Source organism: Anastrepha obliqua, chromosome 4, assembly GCF_027943255.1.
Source record: "Anastrepha obliqua isolate idAnaObli1 chromosome 4, idAnaObli1_1.0, whole genome shotgun sequence".
NCBI classification, from domain to species: Eukaryota; Metazoa; Arthropoda; class Insecta; order Diptera; family Tephritidae; genus Anastrepha; species Anastrepha obliqua.
Genome location: NC_072895.1, coordinates 38,315,895 through 38,337,793, shown reverse-complemented (window position 1 = coordinate 38,337,793; position 21,899 = coordinate 38,315,895). Strand labels below are relative to the sequence as shown.

Here is a 21,899-nt window from a genome sequence, read left to right as displayed (position 1 = left end):
CTGCGTTTGAAGGCTTTATATTAATTTGTGCTTTCACAATTTTAGTCGTTTAGTTTAAATCTCACAAATCACAATATTGTTCTCTTCCTTTTTTTGTTTGTTTTGTATTGGAAAGGCAACTGACGTCAGACTTGTCAAAATTCTAAAAAATAAAGTAACTGTTTTAAGAAGGCGCCACCTATGGTTTGCCTTGGTTATACCTCATAAAACTGGTATAACTTACTATAGGCCTCATGTGCTGTTGCTAACGCTTACCGAGAAGAAGAGGTCTAATGTTGCACTGCAAAGATGTGGTACAAATGAAATATGTCAAAATCCAAAGTGGAAGAACTTCATGCCCTAAGCTCTGCGATAAGCGGTCACCGCTTGCATTATATCGATGTGTTACAGTATAGTTTTAATTAAAATACTGTTGGAAAATTAAATAAATAAATTATTGGGGAAACAATAAATAAGAAATAAAAAAACACGTAAGTATTACCTTTCTCCAACGGGCTGCTTCTTTGGTTAGTAGTCCTTAGCTGTTACCTCACATCTACATCTCCTAAGTGTATAAATCCTCCTTTTGGTATTTGTGTAATAGTGAGCAAATTTTCAATTTTCTTGCATTACTTCCAGTAACCGAGCGCATCAGTTACATGTTGTTAAAAGTATTGACATCAAACAAAAAATAACATTCAAGAAATTTATTAAATAAAAAAAATTTCCTACTAATATACCGCATTTTCTTAAATTGGCAAAGAAAACCTTGATATTCCTTCTGGCGTCAATTGCCTGGTGCGAATTTAGTTCTATAATTCAATTTACTTCGCAGTATGCGCTTCTGCTGTTCTGCCTGATAAATAAACTTAAAATGTCAGGCAGCGGTTTATATACAAGGTTACGTAAACTTCATCGCCCTATCGGGGGACTTATAATTTTTTCTAATGTCATCGTACGTCAAACATATTTTATATTTGTGAACTAAGCAGCTGCAGTCAGAGTGCGTAAAGGTCAAAATAAATATTTCCATCACTTACGATAACTTTTTTTTAGTAAAAGTTGTTAAGAAAAAATTGGATTATTAATTTTGTGCCACCTTGTAGGAATAAAACGAGACGAACCGTAACACATATAGATGTAAATAAACAGTTTTAAATATTATAACATACAATTTGTAAATAAGTATTAATTTCTTTATTTAAATTGTGCTTTATTTGATATAATTAAATTTAACTAAAATAACGTCATAACGTGGTTGCGTGATTTGGTTTTTCTATTTGTTTTGAAGTCGCCTTAGTGTGCCTGAAACTACATGTTTTGCGTTTCTTTAGTCGGTTCTCGCATTGCTGAGATGCACTTTGGGACAGTATCTGCAATTCTCCCTAGCCCGCAGTCGCCCAGGATCAAGGATGATAGTTTGCCAGGTTTAGGCATCCGAAGCAAAATTTTGAGAGTAACTTTGGCTGTTACGTAATTGGAGATTCGGCAGCAGAATACTGTCCGTTCATTTCACACGTATTCACATACCCGTCAAATCAGCCGTTGTTCAGGCAACGAAGTAACCTAAGCAGTGGTTTCGTTTTTTTTTTTAATTCTCCATAACCATCTCAGTTTTATTACGTCAGTAAATCAGCTGATTCTTTCAAAATCATGGAGAACAGGTTAAAGGTCTGATGTTTGCCACAACTTCCGAATTCTCTCAACCATGGAGCAGAATGTACATTTTATTTTGGAAATTTTCTCCCACAAAATCTACGAAATGTTTCTGCGAAAGAGCGCAGTGATGACTCTCCGCGAATTTCAAACATATGACCTATGCATTTGAACTCAGTGCTACTTCTATCGTCCGAAAATCGATTAGTGATAGGGACGAATTTTTCAAATAAAATCTGATATTTAAACCTAAAATTAAAAGTTTTTTATTAATTAACTTCTTTGCTTACTTTTTACCAATCTTTATCTTATCAGGGCAATATATTTCCACCTCCTTTCTTAAATAGATTGTTTTGCCCTTAATAACTAGGTGTGACTTTCATTTTGAGAGCTTATATCCTTTTTGGGTGTTTGGTCGTTCTTCTCCTCGTGTTTGTGGTATGCGTCTTGATGTTGTTCCACAAATGAAGGGACATATACATAGTTTTAAGCCGACTCCGAACGGCAGATATTGGAGGTTTTTCAGGGCAGAAATACAGTTGGAAGTTGGCCATTGCCTGCCGAGCGACGAACGCTATTGGAAAAATGTTTTTCTTTCATTTGCTGTTTCACCGAGATTCAAACCTACGCACTCCCGAATGGTAGTCACACACCAAACATTTGACTACGGTTATAATTTATGCTATTACAGCGTTGATATTACAACTTAATTCACATTTTAAGATTAAATCGTAAATTGAAATAATTTCTTAAGTTCGATCTTGAAAATTCCTAATTCTAAAATTTAAAACTATTTTTTGCAAGTTTTATTGTTTATTGTACAGAGATAAAAAAATCAGAAATTATTTTCTTCTTTCTACACTTAAAAATATTTTTGTAGTAATATTATATTTTATATTATAATTTTTGTATAATATTATTACTGTAATACTAATAAGCTTAATTTTAATATCCATGCTGTAACATTAGCGTTTGTAAAACTCTTTTGATTTGAGTACTTGTGTTTAATTGTGACTTAACCCCAAGAGTAAAGGCTACTGAAAGTATTTCTACGGTATGCTCTTGCAAAAGCAGAGTCATTTCAACTAAGTTGTCTACAGCAGTAGTGGCAACAGACGAGTTGTCGTCTCTCAAGCATTGAATGTATGCATTAAGGGTGCATCGATTTATGTCAGAGCGACCTGGATTATGTTTCAAATGACGAACCAATAAAATGAATGCATTGGAGCGTATCTGCGCACTAGGAGAAAATATCAACTCTAGTAACCGATCAAAAATTTCATTCAAAAATGAGAATCGCTTCGAAGTTAGACTTTCTATTTCTTGCAGAGGCCCCAAGATAGCTTCTTCTGTACTTGAATTTTTTATTATTGTTATAAGATCTGTAAAATGTTGCGACATTGTAAGTGATTTTGTAAACGGTGTAGAAATAGCAAATGGGACTCCTCCTTTGATATTAGGTTCCAAATGATTTATGGGATTCGCCTCAGATATATCAACATCCGTTAGAGCAAAAGCGTTACTACTTCCCTGCTCTTCTAATTCAAAATCTTGCTTATTTTCGTCATCGTTTAATTCATTTATTGGGATACCTTTTTGCTGAAGAAGAGCTATGCCTTGTACCAGTTGTTGCAACGATGTAATGGAATTAAATTTTACGGACAGTTCCATTAAAATTCCAACATATTTTTCGATATAAAGGAGCGCGCTTGAAGGATTGGAATTTATATAGGCTTGTAATAGTTCGACGAACTTTATCAATATATGATATGACTCTTTAATAAAGCTATGATGTTTGAAAAATGAGAAATAACACTCTAAAGCTGCTTGAAATTCAATTTTGTAACTATCGTCGAATAACATAGGTTGTAGCAGTTGAAGCGCACGAAGTATTTGTATAAACCGGTGAAAATGGTATTCATCACGTAAAAGACGCACGCTTAACTGCGCCCTACCTTGTATTAAAGATGATAAAACACCTAATTGGCGCAAAAATAGGATAGGATGTGATGCCGCAAATTTTCTTATTAGCATTTCAATATCACTAGATAGAGTTTCGAAATCTTTTCTAAGAAAAAGATTCCCCAAGCAAGTAATTAAGTAATTTGAAACCTTATCAGCTTTACAACCCCTTAAAGTAGATATTTTCGTAACATGTTCTTTTAAATTAGTTGTCATAAATCGAATGGAAGGATGTAAAAGGTACATTTGGTGTATAATTTTTAGTTTCAATAAATGGGGACATGATTTCCTAAGTACATATTCAATAAACTTGGAAATATCCTTATGTATTTTACTGGTAACTCTGAATAGAAGATTGATGCGCGAACAAATTTTGTAATCATAAGTTTCCAACATAGTCTTGGAGTTCGCATCAGCTTCATTCAAAATAAAACCAATTAAAGCACTCAACTGGGACTCGTTAAATAAAAACATTAGTTCTGGGAAATTAGTTTCTGTTACGCTTTTGTCTCGTCCTTGCCAAAGCTTTGGATTACTTATAAGCGCTTCAATAAAATTAAGGGCTGTACTACAATCAATACCTGGTTGCACTTCTTGCATCAACAATTTCAAATTGATCAACAAGGCGTCCCAACTTGTTTGATGGCATATCAAGGAAAGTATATGGAAACGAGAGTCGGAGCAACTTTTCATGAATAATCTGCCTATTTGGTTCTGTTTTCTTAAGAGTATGAATTCTGGATCTATTTCGCATAACCTATCGACAATTAATCCACAATGACATAAATCTTCAACTGTTGTATTTTTTAATACCTTCTCACTTTTAATACCAAACAACTTCTGAGTACCAGATAGTATTTGTTTGTGCTCGGCTTTTTCATAAGATTCGGAAATTGTAGGAAACATTTGCATCTCCCTTTTCTTAACGATATTGAATAAACTTTTGAAGTACATGTTAATATTTCGTCTAGAATTCATATGTGTTTTCCATAAAGACTCACATTCATAAAGTTTATCTGATATATGCTTGAAATCATCCGCAGATAAAAACTTTTGTTTTAGTAGTACCCTTAAAAGTGTACAAATATGCTTTATCTGCGATGTTGTCTGCTGGGGTATTGAATGTTTGTACCGGTCTATTATTCTCAAAAGGCATAACCATCCCCTTTTCAAATGACTTATCATAACTTCCTTACGGTTTTTCGTAAACAAAAATTCTCTATCAAGCAAATAATGAATTAACCTTCGAAAACGGTTGGTGCTTTTGTAATAGTAATTCGAAGTCTTTAGCGTATTACCAATTACATCTTCAATGTCTTTACTCCCGCGATAGTAGCACGTAGTAAGAATTATTGTTTGAAAGTTTTTCTGCAAGTTTAGTGGGTTCAAGACCGCATCGGCTTGTTTTGGATGATCTGGCACTGTTTGGGAATGAGAATATAACTCAAGAGCTTTAACAGTAAAATGCCCATTTTTGGCCCCTCGTTTTTGTTGAATTTCAATAAGTTGTGCTAAATACGCTTTGTTGAGTATTGCATTTTTAACTAGTTCGAGTTCTTCATTCACAGCATGATCTAATAAGGCCAACAGTTTTGACATTGAAATCACTGGTGTTCCAAAATTTTGTACAAACAAAACAATCTGGTCGGGAGTAAGATCTAACAACGCAGCTTCAATTAGCCGATCAACTGAGGAACGAATCATTTTTAATTTTAGCCAGTCAGGTAATAGTTGAACTGCCTCGTGAGAAATATTTGGTAAAAAGCCAGACGGGGGTCTTCGTCCTGGAGGGAACCAATAGTCAAGAATTGGGAGCGACTCAGGCATTTGGCTACTTGACTGTGTCAGTAAGATTATAAAGGCATGTATTATGTTTAAATGAAGAGGCAGTTGGGCTCCATCTTCAAACTGGACCATAAGTAAGTCAGGATATTCCGTCCATTCATAGGGTTCCCGGTGTTCTCTTAGTCTTATTATGTAGTTATTGAACATAACAAAGAGACACTTCAACGTTTGAAAACGACATTCGGCGAGATTATCATTACTATATCCTAATAATAAATCGCCAGTTAGAGGTATGATATGCTGAAACATAGTACTCCGCTCTACAATCAACTGTGCCATGTCAATAACATGGTCTAGCATATCGATGACGCCATCGTTAATAGTATGCGCAGCTACAAACTGAATATAAGACATTACCAAAGCTGGTGTATTTTCAACTTGGCATGCCGACCTTAGCTGAGGTATCATAAATGATAAAGCTTCTCTAAAACACTGAATTTGTGGAATTGATTTTAATAACCAATCATTTTGATCAGTGTTATCTTTGAAAATAATTTTAAGACCGGATATGGCAGCGATACGCGATTGCTTTACTGTTGATGACAATCTGCGAAATATGTAGTCCAAGACCTCACAAACTGTTTTCTTTTGAGTGTTCTCTTCCATCACTAGGTTTCTTAGGTAAGCGACTAATTCTACGTCACGGGTGTTTTCCTCATTAATTATGTTAGCGTTAAATAAAAGAAACTCGCATAAGCATTGTACTGGAAGGTGGCTGAAATCTCCTTCGCTACTCTGCACCAGATCTGAAAGCCAAGGCATCGACTTAGTTGTACCTTGACGCTGAATTATATCAAGTAGTAAATCCGGTCGACGGCAGCGACACAAGAGATATCCCAATTTCAAAGATTTGTTTAGTCCCTTCACTTGCTCTAAAACGCTATTAGGGATTTTTCTAACTTGCCCCATTGGATCCATAAGCATTAACTGCGAAATAAGTATTGCATTATCCTCAGTTATAATCGCTTGGGAAGTTTGTGCTGCCAAATATGACTCCAACTGAAGAATTTGTTCTCTTTCCAGAGAAACCAGCTGTAAAAAAGTTTATGGTAAATTCATTAATCATATGCATTTACACATTTACTTAAAAAATTCATTACGTAAAGAGGTACATTTATTGAAATAAAAATTAAACGCAATATAAAAGACAAATACATAAACACCCAATACCGTCAATAAAAAAACTGCCACAAGTCAATGCGATTTTTTACGGTTTTTCTAGGAGAATAAACTATGTTTTCGTAAATTGATTTTCATTATTAAGATTAAATGAGAAACAAATAAATTGTCAAAACTGTTCAATAAGTCCCTTTGCTTTAGTTATTTAATGCATTGGCTGAGCGGGTATTTGGTTAAGTTCTACTTCCTATTATGTTTCACCAATGAAGGGACTTTTTTATGCCGCCTCCGAATGGCAGATGGTTCCATGAGAAGCTTTTCCATAGCAGAAATATGCTCAGAAGTTTGTCATTGCCTGCCGAGGGGTGTCCGCTGTTAGAAAAAACTTTATTATTTGGTATTTCATGAAAGGGGTTTCGAACCTGAACTACGGCAGTCGCCAGTATTTTGCTTAAGGGGTTACATGGGTTTCGTGGGTTCAAAAAATCGTTTCTTTTTTTGGCTTATTAATTTCTACAACATCCCAAGAATATTATCCTAAACTTTCAAGTCGATCCGAATAATAGTTTCGGAGATACAGCCTTTGGAAGGTGTGCGCTCCAAGCCACTTTTATTGTTACTCAAAACTTTAAACGCGTTTTTCTCGGAACCGTGTTTTCAAATTCGGTTGTCAAATGTTCTCGAAAACTACTCAACCGATCTTGATGAAATTTTACACAGGTGTTCGAGATACAATTTACTCGTGCTTGAAGGAAGGGTTTTTTTTCAATTACAACTATTTAAAAAAAAAAAAAAAATGTCAAGCAAATTTGACCGAATTTCAATTTTTACTTTTTTTCTTTCTTTCGTTCAAGCACGAGTTTATGGTCTTAACTAAAACACTTATTTTTGTGTTTTCATTTTCGATGATCCCTTCAGGAGTTATGCCGACAACGCGGTCGCACCTTTTTTTCGAGGGGTCACCGGGAATGACGTCACAATGGAGGAGTTTTAATTTTTTTTTTTTTTTTGAAAATTTTAGAAATTATTCTTTAAATATTTATCTATAAGACAGAAAAAAGTTTGGATTAAATAATTTTTTGCATAGAAAAAAAAGTATTGAAAATATGCCTTTTTTCCCGACGAAACCCTACCCAACCCCTTACGGTAGCTTACTAAATTTCCTAGTGTTTTTACAGGCCACGTTCAAAAAAATACAGCTAATAGTTAGTCTTCCTAGTAAAAAATTACTTAGGATAATAAATTAGATTTATAAAACTGCCTATTTATACCATTTTTACAAAATTGTTTCAAGAATGATGCAATCAAATTTGAAAGACAAACTAACAGTATCCCTTGAAAATTCGAATTATTCTTGTTTATTTAGAGGGTTCTCCAGTACCTTTATTTCGTTTATGCAAATCGTTATTTGGGGATAACGCGAAAGCTGCATGGCAGAAAATAGTGGTTTTTTGAGACTCAGCTACCTGTTTTCTATAAGAATTGGATGGCTATTTGTAAACCAATGCAATCTTAGTAAATCTAAGCAATCAATATATAAATGTGCATACATATATATGTACTTGTAAAATCAAATCATTTGAAGTGAAATAATTGCGTATAAATAAAAAGTTATGTTTAAAAACCATCAAAATTTTGGGCAAGTATATTGTTTATTAAACCTACCTGTAGTTCCTCCTTTCCGATATGCGGTTCGGTAAATTGGTTGGTAATGCACATTTCGATCAAAACCTTCATAGTGGGGTAATGTTTCCAGCAAAACGCTCCGAATGTGGACGGGTTGTGAGCGGAAATCATTAGCATTATAATCCATGCTTTCCAATATAAAACTGTGATAGCAAGCTTTGGGGGAGCGTAACCCAAGGGTAAATTTATATTTTCCGGATAATGATATTCCACCATATTAAATAGGAAGTCTATAACATCATATTTGTTGGCTTGTACTGCTGGATAGTTGGGGATTCTCATTGTTGACGCCCTTTTAATGACCATCATTATCACATCTATAGTTTCTGGTATCGTTAAAGGTATATCTTTAGTAATACCGATAAGTATAATTCGTAGAAGAGTATCTTCTAGAACTGGAGTTTCAGAAGCAATCCTCAACAGTGCTCCCCGCTCTGGCTCCGAAGGCCATTGATCGCATCTCGAATATTGCTCAGGGTTGTCTAAAAGTAAAATCTTGTGTAGAGCTTGACTGTATTCTAAACTTTGTATTTTAAAAAGATTCGGAACTGTCTCGTACATCCAAGATACGGCTTCCAATTGAATTTGAGACATTTGTGAAAAAAAATTCAATAATAATGGATTATTTTTCATTTCCTTGTTGGAACGCAATACAATACACGCTTCACGAATTTGCGGTGAAACAGATAATAGCATGCAAAGGCATATTATGTCAACCATTGAATGGAAAATTCTTTCTTTAAATTCTGAGCGTTCAACTTGTTCCATCAAACCAATTCGTTCGTTCATAAACTCTTTGCAGAATTTCACAATATTCATATCATAACGAAGCACACGGACCAATTCACGTAAAAATACTCTTAATGTACGTAAACAGTCTTCTCGTTGTAGTAAAAATTCTTTGTAGATTTCTGCAAGATTTTGAGATGATTGTTCTGGAGATGTTTGAAACATTGTAGCTGAAATAAAAAGGTTCGTATAAAAATATGTAGGTATTCTCATATCTATGCATTTTATAAAATGAAGCCTCAAAGTGCATATGTGCCCTCACAGCTCAGTTCAAACTTAGCTGATTTGTTCGGGTTTCTGCAAAATTTTCCTTTGACCCTTCTCTCCAAAAGTATGCCAAAGGGCATGATAATAAGCAAACAACTTTCTAAAATATGCCTATTTCTACTTTTAACGTTCATATGTTTAAAAAATCGGCATAAATTAAAAAACGATGTAAATGAAAATGTGGAGCCGAAATATAGGCTAAACAGTAGACTGAATTGAAAAATGTTCTTTAATTCATGCGCCAGTCACGCAACAAGAATTTTGAGGTGGCTTTATTCAGAAAGCAGTAATCAGTAAGGTGCACAACCGGCAAATGAAACCTGGTGTAACGAAAACAACATCCTTTTATTCACTCAAGGAGCTCAGATAACGAATGTGAAGGTATAGTAATGCTAAGTAATAATTTGAATTTTAAGTACAAAGTAAATATTGAAAATAATAGCCAGTATAAAAATAAAAAAAACCTATTGATCACATGCTATTCTTTCCAATAAGTTTGTGTAATTTTAAATGTCTCAGTAAAAGCATGAGAACGTACTTTTTGGGCTTGAATATATTTGCTGTCATCACGTTCATTGAAATGCGTTCATTTATTTATTTCTCTTGCTTTTTCGCATTGATTTTTTGCGTTTTAGTAGGAGCACTGATAAATTTTGTGAATTGCTTTCTGTTTTATGTAGGAAATGACGGACACGACGAAAAGACATAATAGGAGACAGACCGCAAAGTGTATGACCAGACTAATACGGACAACAATGTAACGCAACAAAAAGACCGAGATTACCATACCGCGAACATACCCAACGAAGACGTTGACGATACGAACGACAGGACAGATAGAACATTGTGAACTAAACCGCCATCAAGCGAGGAACGCACAGGAACAAATTGTCTAAGTTGAAGTAATAAAGAAATTGTCTAAATTAAAGTAAGAACAAATTGTTTAACTCGGAATCCTACATTTATATTATAAATGGCAAGTAATGTAAAAATAAAGTATCTGCAGTATTCCTACAACACTCTACTTTAGTTGAAACTATTCAATAATGTCGAAAGGGAAACAATCCCCCCAGCTATTCGAAAAGTAATCATAGAGCTGCAAAAGACCGGATTTTTTAAACACTATTAAATTTTTCAAAAACGATGCCTTTTAATGCTTTGAAATTTTTTTCTAGAAAACATTTCACAGAAAAAAAAGCGCGAAAAACTACGAGCTAGATTGATAGAATGATTGTTAGACTGCCAAAACAGGGTCCCAGGAAGAGTGAAATTTTTATTCACCTGGAAAAGCCAATAACGAAAAAACAGTTGCGGTTCGATTGGCAGAAGCAGGTCTTCACGGTCGATTTGCACGGAAAAGGCCATTAGAAACAGCATCGGAACGACAACGCCCAATTGAGTTTGCTCAGGAGCGCATATCCTGGACACAAAATCAGTGGCGTTATATTTTAAAAATAAAAATAAATAGAATCGGTCCAGAGGGTAGGAAGTGCGTGCGCCGGCCAAAACATGCAGTATTCGATCCCAAGTTCAATAATTGTGTGGGGCTGCTTTTCGCGGAACAGTGTCGGGCCAATTCATCGCATTGGAGTTAGTATGGATGCGGTCAATTACGTTCAGATCCTTCAAAATGTAATGCTACCTCATGCGGAAGAGAATCTAGGTATGTAGGTGTGGTCGTGGTGATCATTTGTCTGATGTTATTTTCCACTATTAACGGCATACCTTCCTCTTTATAATACCCGGTCATTAATATTAAGAAATAGCATTTTTATTTGAATATCAAAATAACACCTCTTATTGAAAGACCCTTTATTATTTTGATTCGTTCTTAAGTATTTTTGCTTTTGTTCGTATGCATTGTTTATTCATTCAAACTGTTTCGTATTGAATTTCGCCTGGTAAAAAAGGAGTGGAGCGCTAAAGAAAATCGCATTGCATTGTGCAGTGCTTACCTAAGAGTGGTAAAAGTGCAAGTGAGTTTTACGAAATGCTGAAAAAATTTAATTTTTCGAGAATGTTTGTTTACCGCACGATTAATCGCTTTTCCCAAACGTCTGAAGTGACAGACAGAAAAAGAAATGGTCATCCTCGCGTGGTTCGAACCAGTGCAGCCGTAAAAGCCGTTTGAGAAAGAATTCGCAGAAATCCCCTTAGAAATTAGAAAATTATGTCCAGGGAAATGAATGTATCGACCAGATCCATGTCAAGACTAATTAGAGATGATCTCCACATGAAAGCCTTCCGTCGCTCAACTGGTCATTTTTAGATGAGATAAATTTCCCTGTTGAAAAAGTTTTTAACACTTTCGATCCGAAAAGCCGCTTAGGTAAAGGGAACTTGTTTTACGTGTGCAATCGTTACAATAGGGAAAATAAAAGCATTCCATCACTTCAGGATTTGAATCGGGTAAAAAGGGGTGATGGGAGGGGCTGGGACATGTATGTCCCGTCAGTGTTTTTGAACTTTGGTTTTTTATTTGGAATTCAATTAATTGTTTCGGTAAAGAATACAAAGAAAATAATACATAAGCAATATATTTAACATAAAAAAGTTTGGTCTTTATTTATGGTACGGGGCGAAGCAATCTTTGCAGAGAGGAATCTGACATTCTTCGCAAATCGTTCTTGTTCTCCTCTTTTTTTTTTTTATCTGCACAGCCTGTGCAACGTCTTCGATTGGGAATTGGAATGGGTAGGTGACCTGCGGCTTGCTTCCTTTTTCTTCCTGACGTGCCACTGCGTTGAGCAGCTGCCCTTTCCTTCCCTTCAGCAACCATGTGTCCCGCCAGCTCTATCATAAAGTCTATAAGTGGTTTTTGTGTCCGTGAAAGTTGCGAACTGATTACCCAACAATTTCCTACTGACATCATTAACAATCGGTAAAAAACTTGTTTCCGCCATTTATTAGACTTCCGATCCAAGTCATATTGCCCTGCAATTTGATCAGCTCGGTCAACTCCCCCCATTATCTGTCGGTAAAATTTTATCATTTCGGGGCAGTCCACGTTAACTTTTTGATCATTTTTTAATTTCTTTTCTATTATGGAGATTTCAGAGGAGTGACAATTGCTTACAACTAATACTACCAAAATACCAAATCTTGCCATTTAGCATACATTATAGCAGTGTTGCTTTCTCGGAAAACGCATTGACCTGTGTTTAGCTTTGTGCTGATGACTGGCAATTTTTTGCGATTCGACACAATAGTTCTTAACGCTGCGTAATTAATAGTCTCTAGAAGATTGATACTTGTAAAGGACCGATCGAAACACAGAGTCACATCCGTTTCTCGAATTGTTGCAGCTAACTGATTTACCACGCGAGTTATGTGGAATGGCCCCGCTCCCACACATAAAATTATAAAAAAGAAAACAACCATATTTTAATAGAATTTATGATTGTAAAACGAGTATTAATGAAAAAGAAAACAATCATATTCCAATAGAAATTTATGATTGTAAAATGAGTATTAATAAAAAAGAAAACAATCATATTCCAATAGAAATTTATGATTGTAAAATGAACCTCAGGAATGCCACTCAGCACTTTAGAGTTAGAAATATAAATATATAATACATATGTATGTATATGCTTAAGTGTAATCCGTTCATTGCATATACGAATGACGTGAAGTCATACGTATATGCAGATAACAAACATACTGATGTCAACACTCAAGTATGCAAAACATACTTGACTGATATAAGAGAACACAGTAAAACAATTGCAGCTATGCTGCAAGTCTAAACAAAAAGTAGATTATTTGGATGGTGCTGAGTAGCATCACAAACACACATATTTACGATCTAAATATGTATATTCTGAGGCTATATTTAAGACCTAAAGATTTAAGAAAAGGCAGTTGTGGCCGAACCGCGAGGGCGACTAGGAGTAGTCGCAGAAACTCCTTTAGTAATTTAAATAAAGTTTTTGTAAGACATCAAGTCAGAAACAAAAGTTGTTTTAATCAATAGAGGAGAGGAACTCCAAAGGAATAAGCCGCAACTCAAGGTTTCCTAAGCAAGAAACCATAACTGGCGCAGTCGGTAACTGGCGCAGAAACCATAACTGGCACAGTCGGTAGCCAACATAACTAGCCTCGGTAAACAACCATAACTGGCGCAGTCGAGATACGGATGGCACCACCCCATTCGGCTACGGTGGTTGCTTATTAAGGGATCTTTAAAGAAGGAAGGGATTTACACATAAAAATTTAAAAACTGCACTATAAATAAAATAGCAGTGAAAGAAGCAGCAGCAACAGATATCTCGATCCAAGAGTCTCTAATCGCGCTGTCATCGAAGAGGTCGCTTGTTTCCTTGATCGCTATCAAACGCAAAGGCAACATCAGCAGCAAAACTACAGCAGCAACACCAGCAGCAAAACTACAGCAGCAACATCAGCAGCAAAACTACAGCAGCAACATCAGCAGCAAAACAGCAGCAGCAACATCAGCAGCAAAACAACAGAAGCAAAATAACAGCAGCAGAATAACCATTTCAACAAGTACCAGTGAGCACTCCGGAAACATCAACCAAACCACAGCAAATAAGTGAAGACCAAGCAGAGCAGAGATCCTGAAAATTTTGATCCATCCATTGACGAAAGGAGTCTATGTAAGTAGCTAGTGATACATATATTTTTTAACATTTTGCGAAAAGTTATGATACTTGAAAACGACAGTGAAAAAAAAAATTTTTTTTTTTTTGTTTGTGAAAAATTGTTAATGTAAAGAGAAAATATGAAACATAGAAGAAATACGAAGTAAAAGGAAAAGAAAAAAAAAAAAATATAGAAAATGTGTCAAATTTAAAGAGGTTTATAATTAGTTAAAAAAAAAAAAAATGACGTACAGTAATTTACGCCAGGATAAGAATATGATTGAATATCCAACCCTCACGGAGGTAGATCCTAGTGCCACAAGATTCAGGAGGATGGTTAATCGATTTGCGGGCAATAATCTTCGTACAAATAGAAACAGGTTTAATATGTTTAATATTGTGGAAAGAGCCCCAGTGCAGGAAAAAAAATAGAGCAAGCGTACTTAATGCTTGGGCACGTTAAGGCCGGCGGGCCAATTAGATGTCCTAAATTCAGTAGTTTTCGCGAAGCGTTGTAGGATGAGAAAAAAAACAATTAGCCAAATGAAGTTTTGGGGATAGTTTAATATATGTTTGAACTAAAAAAAAAAATTTGTACAATCTCCAACAATATATTGTAAGCCGAGGTATCAATAGATTCCCAGAGCGCCTTGCCACTGAAGTATCCAACTTGTGTACAAGATACAACTTGCAATTTTCATCTTAAAACAAAAAAAAAAAAAGATTATTAATTTTGATGTAATTATCTTCGATGTGAACTAAGAAAATTGGGAGAAACACGTAAAATTCGAATTTTTGGGGAAGGTAGAAAAAAAAAGTGGTTTTTCAAGGAAAAAAAAACTCTTCAACTGGGTAAAAGAGTCGCTTAAAAAAAGTTTTTGGATGTTTTTTTTAGTTCACATAGAAGAGAAAACAATACTGAAGATAACGCATTTTGAATGAAATGGATAGCTCGTTTAGTTTTTTTGCAATCGTGTACATAAATTAGGTAAAATCGTGAAAATGAAAAGCCGAGAAAACGCGCTTCAAAGTTTCAAAGTAAGCGCACGGTTGCTCGACGCCGCACTACGCTCGGCTCTGTAGCTCTGCAAATACTTGGAATTTAACTCTGAAAATTTGTGTCTCATGTTCTTGAATATCTAAGCTATTGATTTCAGGAAAAAAAAAAAAATCGATTTTTTTGACCTTTTAATTGGCCCGCCGGCCTTAAATCAATTAAGAAATTTTCTCGAAGCAAGTAAGTAAAACTAATAATCAGGCATGTGACGTATGCCAGTTCGGTAAAAACAAATCAATAAAAAAAAAAAAAAATTTAATTATAAAATATATATTTTTTTTCTACATCCTTTTGAAGGCAACACAAAGAAGTTGCCCTATTTCATTCGAAAAGTAAATGGCCCAAAATATGGAGGCTTGTTTAGTAGCGATAACGCAACTATTGCAGCAAAATGCTATATATCAAAGAACCACCTTAAGACAAAAGGTGGAAAAAGACTTAAAATATCTACATCCTTTTGAAGGCAACACAAAGAAGTTGCCCTATTCAAAGAATAAAATAATTCAGGCAGGTACGTTTGCTTGCACCATAACAAACATAACTAGCTCAGACGTTACTGACCCAAACATAACTGGCGTTACTGACCCAAACATTACTGACCCAAAATAACTGGATCAGACGTAATTGTCCCACACATAAGTGGCAAATTAAAGAATTGGAAAAACAAGGTATAATAAAAAAAAAGCAGGAGTAGCTCTGCTATTATAACAGTGTAAAAAAAGAAGATAAATATAGAAAAGGAGGAAATTGAACTCCTTAATGGTGTAAAAATACCATTCCTCTCAAAGACGATCCAAGAGCAGGTTTATGCATTGGAGTCTAGAAATTGCAAAATATTCAACTCGATCATCTAAAAATCAGATGATCGTAAAGGAGTTGAAAAATTGCTAAAAAAAAATATGAAAAATTAATTTTTAAAGATGGGGACACACTGAGTAATACAAAATCAGTGGTCCATAAAATAATTCAAAAAAGCAGGAGTAGGTATAGCTCTCCTATTATAACAGTGTTAAAAAAAAAGAAGATAAATCAAGAAATAAAAAGTTTCGTTTAGTGGTTGATTATCGTAGGCTTAATCAAATAATCCCTTGCCAAATATTCATGGAATCTTAGACAAGCTGGGCAAAGCACAGTACTTTAGCCCTATTGATCTTACAAAAGGTTACCAAATTTTAATGGCATCTAAGGATATAAACGAAAATAATGATAAAAAAAATCGAATTTTGAAATTTCCGATACGATACATTCCGCAGAGGAAGAGTTATTGGAACATTTGGCTATAAAAGAAGAGATTGTTAATAAATATAAGACACAAATTATAATAACATATAGCCCTGAAGCTGAAATTAAGATATTGCATGCTAGAAAAATAATCCTTAAATTCAGGGAGCATATTCAGTTAATAATAAATAACTGTGAAAAATGCCAACAAAAAAAATATGATAGAAAACCTATAAAACCTAAATTCTATTTGACGGAAACCCCTACGGATAAAAACGAAATTATCCATATTGATATATTAAATATTGAGGTCCATTTAATTAACAAAACCCAATAATCACACTGGTAACGCAGACATTGAGAGACTTCACTCAATCCTGTTGGAGAAATTAACAGGAATTGACGATACAAGTCTTTCGACGGAAATGAGGATGCAGATCGTTATAGCGAACTATAACGATCGATATCACTCAACCATCAAATGTTCTCCAAGGTTCGCCAAAGATAGCATTTGCCCATCCATATTAAAAGATAGAATTATTTGGCAAAAAGAAAAGTAATAGCAAAACATAATAGCAATAGAGAAGAGTATACAGAATACAGAGAATCAGGACCCATAAAAAATTACAAAAGAGTAAGACATAAGGACCAACCATATTTCCGAATTAATCCGTTGCAAAACGTCCATCCGTCTAATATAAAAAGACCACAAAAATTTGCGAACATACCTAATTTGGACACAGAAAATAATTACAATGATGATAGGTTTAGTATCATAGTCCATAATGGAGATACTGATTAATTTTTTTTTAGAAGTACAAAAAGAAAATGACCATAATATTGAAACTGTTAATAAGCAAATAGCAATAAATAATCATTTTAATGATAGTATAGAAATGATTGAATAAAAAATATGGAAAACATTAAAGAAATTAAAGAATTAAAACACCATAAAAATGTTTCATATTGTATGAATGTAACAGTAGCAATATGTTTATTGCTCTTATCGATTATAATAATTGTATATTGGAAAAGGAAGAATATAAAAGTAAAAATTGTTAATAAAAAGAATTATAATGAAGGGGGAATTATGTTAATGGAAACTAACCCCAAACAAAATGTACATATTAATGAAAGAACTCAGGAGAGTTCTAACTCTAACGGTGGGGGAGTTATGTGGAATGGCCCCGCTCCCACACATAAAATTATAAAAAAGAAAACAACCATATTTTAATAGAATTTATGATTGTAAAACGAGTATTAATGAAAAAGAAAACAATCATATTCCAATAGAAATTTATGATTGTAAAATGAGTATTAATAAAAAAGAAAACAATCATATTCCAATAGAAATTTATGATTGTAAAATGAACCTCAGGAATGCCACTCAGCACTTTAGAGTTAGAAATATAAATATATAATACATATGTATGTATATGCTTAAGTGTAATCCGTTCATTGCATATACGAATGACGTGAAGTCATACGTATATGCAGATAACAAACATACTGGTGTCAACACTCAAGTATGCAAAACATACTTGAGTGAAATAAGAGAACACAGTAAAACAATTGCAGCTATGCTGCAAGTCTAAACAAAAAGTAGATTATTTGGATGGTGCTGAGTAGCATCACAAACACTTATATTTACGATCTAAATATGTATATTCTGAGGCTATATTTAAGACCTAAAGATTTAAGAAAAGGCAGTTGTGGCCGAACCGCGAGGGCGACTAGGAGTAGTCGCAGAAACTCCTTTAGTAATTTAAATAAAGTTTTTGTAAGACATCAAGTCAGAAACAAAAGTTGTTTTAATCAATAGAGGAGAGGAACTCCAAAGGAATAAGCCGCAACTCAAGGTTTCCTAAGCAAGAAACCATAACTCGCGCTCGCCTAGAGTTCCTTCGACGTTTCCATCTTCTCTCCTACAATAGATATTAAAATCGCTAGTATAGCCAGTAAGAGCATAACGTCTGACCCACATTTTGAAACCACGTTTAGTGGGCTTCAATGGTAAGTATTGTTCCATAGAGGAGCGTCCCTTGAATTTCGTCATGCTTTCATCGATACTTTGGTAAGCACTTTCGTTCCGTGCACTTGCAAATCGAGACCATATCGTCCACGTAATAAAGTTTGGATGCTCCCTCAGGCTTTTCAGGTGAAGCAAAGTTCAATTTCGATGATAGTAACTGAAATCTATCCCGCGTTATAGCCGATTTTAATGCATCGTTTCCCATATAATTATGTTTTGACCAATAGTGTCTTACAGATGGCAAATGGTTATATGACATAATTATCATGCAACCAATAACGATTTGAATTTGTCCAATATCTGTTAGTTTTATATTTTTGTACGCTGGTTTTGAGTTTGGCATTATCTCAATACGTTCGTTCGTGCACTGGGTAATACGCATAAAAAGGCTTTCAGGGAAAACTTTCATAAATATATTGTAAGGATTGTCAGTCCTCTCAAAGATATGAGCAATATCGGGAAGTCGATAGCTAGTTATTATTTTTATTGGTACAAACTCTGTACGGGGAGAAGACCATATAGTGGCAATATTTGCAGAATCAGCTGTAAAACGTGTTACTGCCAAAATATTTTCTGCATCCTCCTCATTACTATCATCCATATCTCTTTCATCAGCAGATGAAACCTCACTATAAGGAGGCTCATAATTATCACTGCTACCGTTTGAAAAGTCGTCATCCTCATTAAATGATTCCGAAATATTAGCAATGGCATCTTTATCAAGCTTTTTAGGCATTACGAGTCTGTACAAACAATGTGAGTTTATAAATGAAAAATAATATGAGTACCTATTTCCAAGAATGTTCAATACTGACTGGGACACCATGAATACTGGTGGGACACATACGTCCCAGTAAAATGAAAATGCTAATGATTTTTAATAAGCAAAACGACAAAATCTATGCTAAAAATCTGTACAAAAACACAAACAAAATCTAAACTAAAGACTCAAAAAATGTTGTTCTAAGGGTTCAGCATGGCCACCATCCAGGCAAAAGTGTACCAGGAGGATGTCTTAGAAGGCGTGATGAAGAAATTGAGTAGTACTCTCTTCTATGGAGAGGGTAGGATCTTCTAGAAAGATTCCGTTCCCGCCCTTAGGGCGACAACCATCCAGTAGTGGCTAAACAAAATTTCTGGGTTCATATCCGCAGAAAATTGGCCGTCTGGAAGTCCAGATCTGAATCCGTTGAACTACAGTTTGTGGTCAGAATTGGAGAACACGGCCTGTCGAGGACCTCACAGAAATTTGGAAAGTCTCAAACAAACTTTGGCACGAGGAGCGACGTCAATATCCATGAAAACCGTGCTTGCTGCAATCTCTGAATGGCCTAATCATTTGAAGGCTTGTGTAAAAGCAAATGGAGACCATTTCGAATGAAAATAAATTTTTTTTAATATTTACATGGTTAAATAAAACTAACTTAATTAATAAAAGTATTATAGTTTCATGTCTTAACTTGTAGCACAGCTTATGGCAGGACTAATTATATACAAATATCTTATATAAATAAAAGTAGAATTCTAACTTACCAAGCATTCCCATATTGTTTGGGTTCCTCGTGTTTGAAAGTTCATTTTGAACCACAAGTTTTAGTATTAGCCTGAGAACATTAGGCTGCTGGGATATCATCTCTTTAATACAGAGCAAAAAAAAATTTAGCGAAGGCTTCGTTTTCAATCGAATTTTTACAAGTATTGCCAAAACTTCTTGATCTTTAAAGTTATTTTCTTTTATATTATAACATATGTAATGTAATAGTTGTTGGGCATATTTTACGAGTTTACCGTTGTGAATCCATAACTCTAGACGTGTTATGCAAAGATAACGAACCTCAATTAGACCAGCTGTTGAACATAAGAATTTTAAAAAGTTTCGCGTATACCAGTCAGTTTGTTGTCTCTTATTCAACTGTTCCTTTATTGCATCGATAACAATTTTTTCAACAGTATTTTCAATGTCGGCAAAACGATTGCAAATTAAAAAAGGTGAATCAGTATCAATTCCAAAACCAATAGATTCTATATTTGAGCTCCCGTCTCCAGAATCATCTTCTAGACATAATAGCATATCGCGATGTTGTTGGCCCGCTGACGCGCCAAAACCTGGGGTTTCAATATGCAAGGCATTAGGTGGAGGAATGTTTGTTTTAAATACAAAGCATACGTTTTTTATATATGGCATACAAAAATCATTATCTGACCATGTGCGTTCATTAATGGCATCTTCTATGTATATTCGCATGAAGTGTTCTGGCCAGTTGGTTCTATCATAATATGCTTTCGTTAAAAGGTTTGAGGCGATTGCGTGGGAATTAGAGCTTTGTTTCAATTTAACATTTACATCTCTACGCAATATATACACAAGAGCTGAACTGAGAATCTCTTCACTGAAAATATTTGGTCGTAGTTTGGCCAGATACAATAATCCCAAATAGAGAACATAATCAAATTTCATTCGCGTATAAGGCTCCATGAGATGCTTCACTGACCCACATATAACACGTAGTACGTTATCATCAAACTGCTCGGAGATTTCCTTAATTACAGTAATTAAATCTGTAGTTTCACAGTCAATTGCAAACTGATCCCAAGAACCGTGAATGGTAAAGCCAAAATTTTCTTCCAAACGTAATAGTTTTGGCTTTTTATTTGTGTTCGAAATAGAAGAAGTTGCTTCACGTTTTCGATCTGATATAATAGGGTTTCCTTTACATGAGACTATCTTTTTAGCATCCTCCCTGTTTCCTTTCGCACCTAAAGCAAAGAACTCATTTCCCATCGGGCCGGCTACTTTCTTCTGTCCTCTTGCGTTAATAATGTTTTTGCCACGATCCATGTTGTATAAAATCTGCTTGTTCTATAAAGGCAGACTTCTATTTGAAGTATTTATTTATTATATTCTTACGAACAGTTTATGTTTCTGTTTATTTAACACTACTACCATACCTAAACTAATTTATATTGGAGATGACAAAGGTTAATCGTGTTCTAGTACAATTATTGTGCAACGTTCCCGTGCTCGAAATTTAACAGCCCGATCTTGAAAATGTTTACAAAATTGAGCTATTCATACGGTGTGTATTCAAAACCAATTAACGCGTACAATGAATGGGTATAAGTAAAGAATAAAAACTGATTGTGAAGCAACATCAAGACGCACCCCACGAACAGGAGGACGAGCTCGGATAAAAACTCAAAAGGGGTGAAAGCGCCAATTTTTCATTTATTTTATTATTTCAATTACCTTTGATTCGATTTAATTAAGGGCACATTATCAAAAAAAGAATTATATGTCTAAGACTTCAAATGAAAGGCAATAGAATATAAATTTTAAGGAAATATAAACATTATGTTAATTGGCGTATTTTCGAAATAATCAATTTGAGAAGAAAAATTTTTAAATTTTCCAGTAAAATATGTAATATATAACACTTTTGTAAATAAAAGAAACAAATATTTCCCTGTAAGAGCGCGGTTTTACAAATATTAAATTTCTACGTTTTCTGCAATAAACAGTACGTAAAATTCCTCTGAAATCGATCACTGAAACATTGTTATCGATAATTATTATTACGAATGTGAGGAGAAACATCAAAATACAAACTAAATGCTCGCCGGCAAAGAAAAGGGATTTGAACACATAATTCTAATGCAAATATTGTTAGATATTATTAATTAT

The 21,899-nt window shown here is 34.5% G+C and overlaps 1 protein-coding gene across 2 annotated transcripts; it reads right to left on the bottom strand.

The window, feature by feature from the left end:
* Positions 1-2,542: 2,542 nt before the first annotated feature.
* Positions 2,543-21,237, bottom strand: LOC129243889 (integrator complex subunit 1). Of its 2 annotated transcripts, XM_054881309.1 has the most exons (4): positions 20,385-20,471; positions 19,751-20,323; positions 8,227-9,206; positions 2,543-6,474 (listed from the first exon to the last, which is right to left on the bottom strand). In XM_054881309.1, the coding sequence occupies exons 2-4, from the start codon at positions 20,286-20,288 to the stop codon at positions 2,581-2,583; spliced, it is 5,412 nt and encodes a 1,803-aa protein (XP_054737284.1). In that variant the 5' UTR covers positions 20,289-20,323; positions 20,385-20,471; the 3' UTR covers positions 2,543-2,580. The 2 variants fall into 2 exon arrangements, with proteins under 2 accessions (XP_054737284.1, XP_054737283.1); XM_054881308.1 differs by having other exon boundaries at positions 19,751-21,237.
* Positions 21,238-21,899: the final 662 nt, after the last annotated feature.